At 42.3% G+C, this 12,105-nt stretch overlaps 1 protein-coding gene across 8 annotated transcripts in view; it reads left to right on the top strand.

The window, feature by feature from the left end:
• AGAP1 (ArfGAP with GTPase domain, ankyrin repeat and PH domain 1) overlaps positions 1 to 12,105 on the top strand; it is a 639,639-nt gene that overhangs the window by 386,345 nt on the left and 241,189 nt on the right. For 6 of the 8 annotated variants that reach the window (XR_009760410.1, XM_061607664.1, XM_061607662.1 and 3 more), the window contains one exon: positions 2,350 to 2,511. The exons of the other annotated variants lie outside the window; for them this stretch is intronic. Coding sequence is in view for 5 of the 6 variants with exons in the window: in XM_061607664.1 (XP_061463648.1) it covers positions 2,350 to 2,511 (162 nt within the window). In the remaining variant the exon portion in view is untranslated. The remainder of the gene's footprint in view (positions 1 to 2,349; positions 2,512 to 12,105) is intronic. 8 annotated transcript variants of the gene reach the window in all.

Genomic DNA, 12,105 nt, shown 5'->3' with positions numbered 1-12,105 from the left:
TTAATAAAATAATTTCCACCATCTGTTCTTTCTTCCTTAATTAATAAAATATAAATTCCACTCTTAATATGCATCCATACATCAGAATTTCTTTTCCGACAAAAATGTGGTGCACTTACTCTTTTTACCAGAAATTAAATTATCTTGGATTGTAATGTTGATTCCAGTCATTGTTCTTTGCAACTGTAGATGAATGTTTTAGAAGATTTTCTCTATAGTAAAATATTTTAGAATATCAGATGAGTATTTTAAATGTAATAAAGGTTCCTCTACCGGGAGGATCTTTTTTCTTTGTGATCTTATAGAAGATGAAAAACATTTTAGTTCAATAGAAAACCAGCATCATCCTTGCTCATTTGAGCCCATTTTTGGCAACATACTGATAGTCATTCATATATAAATGCAATAGTCACTTTGAAATGCAAATTGTTAAAGAAAAATAGCATATGGTAGAGGTAGGTACATTTTCAAATCAGCTCCTACACTTTACGGATGCGAATACAGCTGAAATTATTCTTTGGAAAGAATGCAGAGCTTTTGACACACTGAAGCTTGAACTAATCAAGGTTTCTCAGTAAGCATATACACATATCCATATCAAGGAACCAGTGCTGAGAATACATGGATTAGCATAGTAATTTAACTGCCCCCTGCTAATCAACTAAAGCAACCAGATGATGCGTATATGATACATTTGTAGAGGCAGTCTTTCAGAACTCTGAATAAACCAGGTAGCTGACCATGTATTTTATGTTAATTCTAATAAACTGAGAAAATGAGACAGATGCTGAAGTGCTGCTAGCCCTTGCATGTAAGATTTTGACGTAAAAGCTTTACAAGAACCACTTCACAATAAGATCTCTCTCATGAGATGCATAACACCATTAAGTGACTGAACTCATACTCTGGCTGACCGATCTGTTATGCTCTTGGACAGTTTTCAGCATTGGAAGAATAAGTGTTACATAAATATGTATAGATCATGTTAAAAAGTTGTTATGGATGGTGAAAGTAGGGCCTTGTTTCCTGGAGGAGTACTTGACAGAAGCTTTGTTGCTCGGTACACGATAGAAGCAGCAGTTGCCATTAGCAAGTTACTGTAGTGTGATTATGATAGTGTGGCTACTCTTTGTGATTGAGAAGAAAATATGGAAATATAAAGTTGGGAACTTTGCATAGTGGTAACAGGACTAAGACCATAGCTCAAGGTTTGTCCCGGGTAGGGCAAACCATACTGGGAATTCTGTAGTTAATTTTAATATTAGGGGTTAACTGTTGGTGTACAAGAGGAGTAAATAGATTGAGTTCAGTGGAGTCCCTTTGTCTGTTTTCATTAGCTCCCTTGTAAGCTGCCATAGCCACTGTTAATTTAGCTTCTCTCTTCTTTTGTGGCACCATTTATAAAAATCACAAGATTATTTAGGCTTGGTTGTACATCATGCTAAGCCATAACTTGACTTAGCATGAATGTGTGGGTCCCAGAGAGGAACTCGCAGCCACTTTGCTCTTTCCCGCTCCTTTTTACTGCTGCCTTGAACTAAACCAGTGTTTAGCTTAGCATGTTGTCCAAACACAGGCACATGGTTAATCTCTCACCAGATTAACCATGAGCTGTAACCAGGAACAAAATTGGATTGCAGCTTTTGGTTAGTCTGGAGAGAGCTTAACTACAAGCTTGGGTTCAGATGACACAGCAAAAAGCACTGTGGAGGAGCAAAGTGGCTGCACTGTTTTCTCTGGGAGCCTGCATGTTTGTGCTAAGCCATGGTTTGACTTAATGTGACGTGTGAACCAGTCCATAAACTTCCATTCAGTTGGTTCGACACTGTCAACACTAATCTCCAGTGTACAACTGCTGTTTGCCTGTCTTCTGTTTCCTTTCTTTGATGAAGTCAGAGAACAGAACGTTGCCAAAGCCTCACCCTCTGCAATAGCATGAGTGGATAGTTTTGTCTAGTCATGTAATAATCTCAAACATTCTAAGTGAATTATACAATCACTTATGTCCTCACTCCTTAAAAACAGTTGCTTTGAGACCTGACATTTGTAGCCTCCAGAATTTTCATTATACCTTCTAATATAAATTCTGTTTTGCTTAGGGTTTGCGGTTTTTCATCATAACCAAACATATTTTGCCAACTGGATTTAATAAAAGGGAGATATACTGAGAAATATTTTATAGGTGCCATGTGTGACTTTATCTGCAAAGGATTTTTTTTGTAGATACCTAATAACAGCAATATAAATCACCGTGATGTCAAAGAGGATTAATTCTTTGTTCTGACTTTATATTATCCTGAATGTATATTTTTTTTCACTTTTAGTAACTTTCAATCCTTTTGTTTCTAGGAAATGTGACTACTAGTACATCTGTGTCTCAGATGACAAGTGGCATCAGCCTTGTTTCTTTCAACAGTCGACCTGATGGGATGCATCAGCGTTCCTATTCAGTCTCCAGTGCTGACCAGTGGAGTGAGGTGACAGTTGTTGCAAACTCAGGCATCAGTAGTGGTAAGACAGTGGTGGAATTTGTTATTTTAATACTATTAATTAACAGTTTCATAAAGCTTCATAAAGTCCTCTCTACAGATGAGAACTATGGCAAAACATTTAATTAATTAATCAATTAGTATCCCATCTTTCCTCCAAGAAGCCAAAGATGGCATACAAGCATGGTTCTCCTCTCCCAATTTTATCCTAACAACAACCTTGTGGGGTAGATTAGGCTGAGAGACACTGATTGGCCCAAGCGAGCTTCATGGCTGAGCAGGCATTTGAACTCTGTTCTCCCAGGTCCCAGTCTGACACTGTAACCACTACACCACACTGCTCACCATACATGATATTCAAAAGCATTTAGATGATAGAGGTCTTACAAAAATCTTATTTTGGGACTTTGAGTGCAAAGTATAGTAGTCACAAAAAATAAATCAAGATGCTTTTTCTTAAGCATAAAAATGAAGTACAGAAGTGTACACTTTTGTATTGAAAGATTGCTTTAGAATAAAAAAACTGGGGAGATGGTGTCGCAGGTGGACAGAATCACAACTTTAGGCCATAAATTAGAACCTCGATACTGAATAGACCTTATACTACACTCTAACTAGTAATTAGTTTCTTTCTGTCCCTACCAGAGCTTTTTAAGGTAGTATGTGGGCTTTTACACTCTGGCCCTCAGGATACTACAGAGTCATCTGAAGCCCGCTGCAACGAGTTTGCGGGGCACTTCCAAAATAAAATCGCATGCATCCGTAGGGACCTCGACTCTAATGTTAGGACAGTTGAATCCATTGAGGTACCTAGATCACGGTCTTGTCCTCAGTTGTTGGATGAGTTTCAATCAGTGCAGCTTGAGGAAGTTGACAAGATGCTTGGACTGGTGCGTGCAACCACGTCGGTACTCGACCCTTGCCCTTCTTGGCTAGTTAAAGCTAGCCGGGCTGGAACTGCCGGCTGGGCCAAGGAAGTGATCAATGCCTCCTTGAGTGAGGGAGTTGTCCCTCGTTGTCTCAAGGAGGCTGTAGTGAGACCTCTCTTGAAGAGGTCGTCCTTGGACCCAGATAATTTGAACAACTATCGACCGGTAGCGAATGTTCCATTTCTGGGCAAGGTCTTGGAACAGGTGGTTGCCAGCCAGCTCCAGGCGCTCTTGGATGAAACCGATTATCTAGATCCGTTTCAATCCGGTTTTAGGCCCGGTTTTGGCACAGAAACAGCCTTGGTCACCCTGTACGATGACCTTTGTCGGGAGAGGGACAGGGGGAGTGTAACTCTGTTGATTCTCCTGGATCTCTCAGCTGCTTTTGATACCATCGACCATGGTATCCTTCTGGAGAGACTCGCGGAGTTGGGAGTTGGGGGTACTGCTTGGCAGTGGCTCCGCTCCTACTTGGCGGATCGTCTCCAGAAGGTAGTGCTTGGGGAACATTGCTCGATACCCTGGACTCTCCATTGTGGAGTCCCTCAGGGATCGGTTCTGTCCCCCATGCTTTTCAACATCTACATGAAGCCTCGGGGTGCGGTCATCCGGAGTTTTGGAGTGCGTTGCCATCAGTACGCTGATGACACGCAACTCTATTACTCCTTTTCATCTGCTTCAGGTGAGGCTGTTGATGTGCTGAACCGTTGCCTGACCGCGATAATGGACTGGATGGGAGCTAATAAACTGAAACTCAATCCAGACAAGACTGAGACGCTGTTAGTGAGTGCCTTTTCCGCTCAGATGGAGGATGTTCATCCTGTTCTAGATGGGGTTACACTCCCCCTAAAGGAACAGGTTCGTAGTCTGGGGGTTCTTTTCGACCCTTCCTTGTCACTCGAGGCTCAGGTAGCCTCGATGGCTCGGAATGCGTTTTACCATCTTCGTTTGGTAGCCCAACTACACCCCTATCTTGGCGGTGACGACCTCGCCTCAGTTGTTCATGCTCTAGTGACCTCTAGATTGGATTACTGTGATGCACTCTACGTTGGGCTGCCCTTGAAGACGGTTCGGAAGCTGCAGCTAGTGCAAAATGTAGCAGCCAGACTACTGACGAGGACCAAGCGGTCCTCACATATTACACCTGTTCTGGCCCATTTGCACTGGTTGCCGATTTGTTTCCGGGCCAGATTCAAGGTGCTGGTATTGACCTATAAAGCCTTACACGGTGTGGGCCCGCAATATCTGATGGAACGCCTCTCCCGCTATGAACCTACCCGTACACTTCGTTCGACATCTAAGGCCCTCCTCCGAGTACCATCTCACCGAGAGGCTCGGAGGGTAATGACAAGATCTAGGGCCTTTTCGGTGGTGGCCCCCGAATTGTGGAATAGTCTCCCCGAGGAGGTACGCCTGGCGCCTACGCTGCTATCCTTTCGGCGCCAGGCTAAAACCTTCCTATTCTCCCAGGCATTTTAATATATTTCTATGTATTTTACTGTTTTAATGTTTTAGCTATGTTATTATGAATTTGTAGTTTTATCTGTGATTTTGTTCATTTATTGTATTATTGTATGTTGTACACCGCCCAGGGAGCCATTGGCTATGGGCGGTTTATAAATAAAATTAAATAAATAAATAAATAAATACCAGTCAGGAATCCATTACCTATAAGCCGAAGCACATCAGTCTCTTACTCCGTGAGCTAAAATGTCCTCTTTCCATCCAGTATTGTTTAGCTCACACTGTGATTAAAATTCCCATGATAGTATGTGTTTACATTTCCAGCTAACTCTAGGAGGCTATGAATATGTAGCTCTGCATATATTTGTTAAGGGGAGTGTAAATTGAGTGGTAAATGTGCATAATAACCAGCCGTTGTACACATTCACCAGGCCGCATGGAGAATGTGCACATTGTCCTTCGACGTTGTGCACATTTCCCAGTCGATATACATAATTCCAAGGCCTGTTGGAATGTGCATATATCACCTAAATGTTGTACGTTCTCCAGACAATATGTGCATTCTCCAGTCAGTATGCATAGTCTCCAGAAACATGCATTTTTTTCTAGCTCTTGTTCAGAAATGTGTAATCCATGCCCTCTGGGTTGCTTCTGTCTCACTGCCTAGTCTTGTACGTTCTATGTACGCTCCCACTGATCAGCTAAGCAGCAGAAATGGGCAGGGGCTCCAGATAAAGATTTCCCCCAGTCCAGCATGAATGCCCTTATCCCCATTTTCTGCAATAACTGGCATGAGTAGGTGGGCTGCCAATGTGGCTGTGGCCCTGCTGTTCTGCTAAACCATGATGTTTCCCGGCTGGAGTTTGGACTGCATTTATGCTGTATTTCTGGCCTACAACTATCCAGCCCTAAAGCCTTGGAAAGACTACAGCAATGAGAGCAGGAGCGGACAACCTTTCTCCATCAAGAGCTGGATTCTCTTGGAGTACTCTCTCAAGAGTGTATGGGGGCCAAAATGGCAGTGGGTAGGATCAGCATTACTTCACACTCTTTATATCCCAGCCCTCTCTTCCCTTCTGGGTAACCCTTCCTCAGCGGGTTAAATCTTCCCTCCTTTGTGGTTCCGTGATGGTTGACTCTATGCTGCTGTTGTGCTTTTTCCATCAGAATTGTGGGAGGAAATGGTTAAACCTTTCCTCTCCATTCAGCCCCGTTTGTGCTTCTCAGCTGACTGGGAAACAGATGAGAATGGTGAAAAGAGAGCTGGGCTGCACAAAAATGTTAAACTTTATCTGGATGCCCCCCCTTTGCTGCTGCTTTGCTAATCGGTGGGAGGGCATGCTGTGAAACATGTAAGATTAGGTGGTGGGCCAGAAGCAATCCAAGGAACACAGATTGCACATTTCTGAAAGAGATTGTGGAGACTATGCATACTTATCAGAGAATATGGATATTGCCTGGAGAACGTACAAAATGCAGTCGAGATACGTACATTCATTCCCCAAGGCCCATTGGAGATTACCTATAATGGCTGGAGGATGAACAGAATTCAGGAAATTTTTGCACATTCGTCAAGGCCTGTTGGGGATTATGCATAATGGCTGGAGAATATGTACAAAATTTAGCTAAGATATGCACATTCCCCACGGCCTATTGGGGATTGTGTACATTGACCCAGAAATGTGCACAGTTACCTCCTCATGGAAGGTTAATATGCACATTCTCTACATGAGGGCGCGAAGAAGACAGCAGCAGCAAAGTAACAGCCTGAGTTGCTGCAGTAGTTGAAAGTTCTGGCTCCTGGGCACCTGACTCTAACTGAATTTAGATAAAATGGCAGCTGCGCCTCTGCACTCTTGCTTGGGGCATCCCATTCAAGGAAAAAGGGGCAGGCAAAAAAGCCTCAAACAGAAAGAAAAATTCCCATGTGGAATGAGGTCGGGGCAGGGAGAAATTCAAACGCTCAACTCAGGAAACAAGGGGAACTGAAAGGTGGGGGGATGAGGTTCCACGGAACTCACCAGGGGTGACCTTAATGGACAGGGGAAAAGTAGGGGGTTGGGGGGAGGATTAGGCAATGAAAGAAGAAAGGAAATTCGAGAAAATAGGGGAAATAGAGATTAGATTGTTTCCTGTCCTTGAACACCAGATCGCAGATAAGACCCATGTGATGGACTGGCATCCAGTAAAATCACCTGGTAAATGTGCAGTATGGGCGGTTATTATGCACATTAACCGCCCAACCTACATTTCCCTTAACATATGTGCCTACACAAAAACATTCATCCCTATATTACTAATGTGAGCATGCCACGGAGACAGAAAAAGAACAGTCCAAAAACAGAGTGAGGAAAAAGGCAAGATTGGGTTCCTGCACTTGAATAAATTTCCAAGTTATGCAGGAACATTTGGAGTTTTCTTGGAGGGTTTTCAGCAACTTGGGGCAATCTTTTCAAACACCATGTGCTGTACATGCGCTATTGGAAGATTCTGAAAGAAGAACAATGTCATCTGGGTGCAGTATGCAGACACAAGAAGAATATAGGTGGGGAAGGAATAGACTGAACACATAAGGAAGAAAGGGAGAAAGATTAACTGAGTTGAAAGTTCACACACGCATTTACACCAGTAACTGGGGAACCTCCAGCCCACAGATCTAATTAGGCTCGCTCAGTCTCCCTGTTTGGTCCAAACCGCATCCACTTTCCTTCACCTGACATCACAGGACATGAGGCATGGAACAAGTGAAACCACAGAGCCATATTGAAAAGGATGAATCAGGAGCACACTGTTTCTTTCCAGCTTCTGGTAGAATAAAACACTTTTTGAATTCAAAGAGCCGAATTAAAGCTGGGGCTGCAAAGGAACAAATGTGCATTTAGATTATGCTCCTGATTCTTCCTTTGCAAGCTGCAGGGTCAAAGTTAAATCACCTGACATCATGTGAGATGGATGCCCCCCATGGCCAGATTCAGTTCCTCATGCCTGCTTTGCAACTCTGTTATTCATACCAAACGTAGCCAGCTTCCACGCTCCCCAGCCCTACAGAAGAGGAGTGGGGTTTTTTCTTATTTTTAAAGGTGTTGTGCACTTGCTGCCAGATAGATGGGTGGAGCCACAAAACCCATCTGTGCACATCATTGACCATCCAGCTGGGTATATGCAAGCAAAGCCCTTCTTCTGACCTCATAGTTATAATTGCTCTTAGCGCAATTGAGATACTTTCAGGGTGACCGTATTGTGACAACAATTAATCAAACTAAATTACTGTAACCCCCCCAAAAAAAATCCCTACAAAAGTGGAGGTGTATACATGTCTACTCAGAAGTAACCACAAAGAAATAGGAAAAAATCCCAAAATACTGAGAGGAAATTTATTACTTAGGAGAGCCCAACATGTTTTGGTCTCTAGTATATTGGGCTTTCATCAGAGGCTATAAATAAAAATGGACAAGTATAAATCACAACAGAAGATGCAGGATTAAAATACAGGTGCTTGATACATCATTAACAATTGAAAAATATTTTGTAAATACTTACATGAAATAGTCTGTAGAGATCTCTAATAGCAAAAATGCTTAGATCTTTAATGGCAACTATAAGAGAAAAACTGAATGCATATATATTGCAAAACCTGTAATTTCAGGTGTTCCTGTTTTGCCATCATGGGATTACATTTGACCATGAGCAAAGAATAAAATCAGGATAATCTGAAATTGTGAGAGCCAGTGCGGTGTAGTGGTTAAGGTGTTGGACTATGACCTGGGAGACCAGGGATCGAATCCCCACACAGCCATGAAGCTCACTGGGTGACCTTGGGCCAGTCCCTGCTCTCAGCCTCAGAGGAAGGCAATGGTAAACCCCCTCTGAATACTGCTTACCATGAAAACCCTAGTCATAGGTCGCCATAAGTCGGAATTGACTTGAAGGCAGTCCATTTCCATTTTCAATCTGAAATTGTAGTGTATTCTCTTTTTTCTAGCCCCTGATGAAGACCCAAAGTACTACAGGCTGAAACACATTGGCTTTCCTAAGTAATAAATTTCCTCTCAGCATTTTGGGATGTTTCCTCTCTTTTTTCCGCCCTGTTCTTTTGCTGCTGATCAGTCTGTAGAATTCAGAGTTGACTTGAGCAATTGATACAATCACTCCTAAGCATCCTCTTCCACTGTTAAGAAGTAGACCAGCTTTTTCTTTTCCCAGGAAAGTTGGGATGATGAAGTAGTTGGGAAGAAGACTGGAATGCAAATAGAGAGAATAATTTTGCTCAAACAGTAAGTTAGAGCACCTCTGAAGATCTTCTCAGTGGTGGTGATGGCTTCTTTGCCACTGTTGAACCTGCACAAAGCCACAGGTATAGCTTTGCCCCTCAGGTAATCTGACTGAGTTCCCCATGTCCCAATGTGACCCTTTTGCTAAGCATTAGCACATAAAATAAATGAATGTGAACTTTCTCTGATGGGCACTTGAGGCAGGAAAAACATCCCTCCACAGGAAGCGCCCATGGAGCTCCAGTCTTTCCTGCCTTGCTTACTGCTCTTTTGGCCAGGTCATTTTAATCTTCTCAGGTTGTTGTAATCTATGTTTTAGCTGTTTTACCCTTTGCTGTGAATCTTATCATTGTGTGAGTAAATTTCTTAAGTGTCTTGGCAGTTGCTTACTGTGCCCCTGTCTGTGTGAGCTTTTGTGTAGTTTAAGCATCTCAGTGTGGATGCACTGGCCCCTTTAAAACTTCTGAATGAATTGATAATTGAATGAATGGCCTAACCCAATTATCTGGATTTATTGGAATGGAAGGCCTTGAGGTTTTTTTAAAAGCCCTTGCTCCTACTCCATTCCTGAATTTTGCTGCTTGTAAAGAGCTCCAGTTAGCTATTATTATTATAAATTTATTTATACCCCGCCTTTTGGCCAAAGGCCCTCAAGGCGGCTTACAAAGAAAAATAAACACAAGTATAAAAATACATCAATGAAAACAATACAATTCACAAAATCAAACTAAGCAACAAACAACATTATTAAGAAGAAAAATTTCCAGGAAAGAAACTCAGAAGCCAGTTCAATCTCCTTCGACTCCAGAATGGCACCCTCGATCCAATTAAAGTTCTGGTTTCAATGGAAAAAGCCCCACTGGTCCTTCGGCTTGGACTCTGCTGATCCACCGCCTCTCTCCAGACAGGATCCCAGGGGTGTCAATGATGTTGATGCCATCCAGGACAGGGCTTGGCAGCTGGGTGCACATGAACCTGCTGCTTTTGATTCCATTTAAAAGATATTTACAGATAGTTTTGCCCAAAGATCAGGAGAAAAGGTCTTGCTCTTCCAATGAGGCATGAGGATTCGCAGCAGCAGCAGCATCAGGAGTGGTGGATGTTGTAGCATCAGCAAACCACTTACCCAGAAACAGCAAAGCCCTGAAAGCCAAGCCTCCAGGGCACCAAAACAAACGACCAGCATCTTGCCAAACACAGAGGCACATGATATAAACAGCACAGCCTGAATGGCCCTGCTGTAGCGGTGGAGATGGCAGGAATGGAGATGTCTCAGTGCTCAATAATAATAATAATAATAAAATTTTATTTATGAGTCGCCTATCTGGCTGAATTAACAGCCACTCTAGGCGACGTACATCAATACAATAAAATACAATATAAAACAATGAGGGCCACAATCAAATTAGACTAAACACTACAATTCTGATTAATAACAGTATTAAAAGCTAATCCACCCCAGGGATCCCATAGGCCTGCCTGAGCAGCCAGGTCTTCAAGGCTCGGCGGAAACCTATCAGAGAGGGGGCTCAAGGGACCACACAGTAGTGGTAAAGGGAGCCAAGGGGGATGGTCCATCTAATGAGGAACTAATGCACAGAGGCCGGTCCTGGCAACCAAGAGGTCTTCTGTATCTTTAAAGGTTGTGCAGGGGAAAGGAGAATTCCACCTTCTGGGTTTTCTCATTACAGGGTTGCAAGAACACCTGCACTTGGCTGACTTTCTCTTCTCCTAAAGGTACAGGATCAGTCTCAGGCCATGAACCTGGCAACCCTACTCTCTAACCCAGTGGTTCTCAACCTTTTTTTCACCATTGTTCAGAATATAATTTCCCCCTTCCCAAGATAGCCTCTCATAGCGTGTTGACGTTTCGCGAGTGTCGGTGGTGTTTCTCGTGAGAGAAAACTTTCTTAGTTTATATTATAACAGAATTTCTTGGAGCACTTTCTGGTCTTTAAATAATAATTTAATTTTGCAAATGAAAATAATGCTGCATGTTCAAGAATCGATTTTAATCTGTGACATTCAATAAACTTTATTGAATGTCGCAGATTAAATTAAAAACAAACTACAATTTTACAGATTGTACATAATCTACCGGACATCACACTTCGCTGAATAGTGATCCCAATTCCCCCCTGGAACCCTAAAATTCCCCCCTGGGGGGAATTCCCCCCTTGTTGAGAACCCATGCTCTAACCCTCTCAGCTCACATTCATTTCTGAAAAAGTCCCTGAGGGGGTGCACCTTACCTAGTGCTCCAATGCAAAACCATTTTCCAACACTGGACCTACACAAGATGTTGTCCATGTTGCAGAATCCACGATTTGAACCTCTAAAGGAGGTGCCCCTTACTATTATGTCATTCAAAGTGCTTTTCCTGGTTGCCATTACATTAGCCAGATGGGTGTCAGAACTCGGAGCACTCTCTGTCACAAAATATTTTTTTAAAGTTACACTTGGCACTTAACACATACAGTGCCTTGCAAAAGTAATCAGACCCCTGACCAGTACTCTCATATTACTGAATTATACATGGCACATTGTAATTTTGTTCTATATGATATTTTATTTTGAAACACTGAAACTCAAAATCAATTATTGTAAGGTGACATTGGTTTTATGTTCGGAAATGTTTGTAAGAAACGTAAAAAATTGAAACATGTTGCTTGCATAAGTATTCAATCCCACACATTAATATTTGGTAGATCCACCTTTTGCTGCAATAACAGCTTTACGTCTTTTGCGGTAGGTATGTACCAGCTTTGCACACAGTAGATTGGTAAGTGTTACTACTAATTTAATATATGGGAAATAACCCTATTCAGAAGTTGTTGGCATTGTTTATAATAATAATAATAATAAACTTTTATTTATTAGTCGCCCATCTGTCTGACTTAACGGACACTCTGGGCGACGTACACAATATAAAATACAATATCCACATATACA

This window comes from Rhineura floridana, chromosome 2 (assembly GCF_030035675.1).
Source record: "Rhineura floridana isolate rRhiFlo1 chromosome 2, rRhiFlo1.hap2, whole genome shotgun sequence".
Taxonomy (NCBI): Eukaryota; Metazoa; Chordata; class Lepidosauria; order Squamata; family Rhineuridae; genus Rhineura; species Rhineura floridana.
The sequence above is the reverse complement of the archived record's forward strand: the minus strand, read 5'-3'. Positions and strand labels throughout refer to the sequence as shown.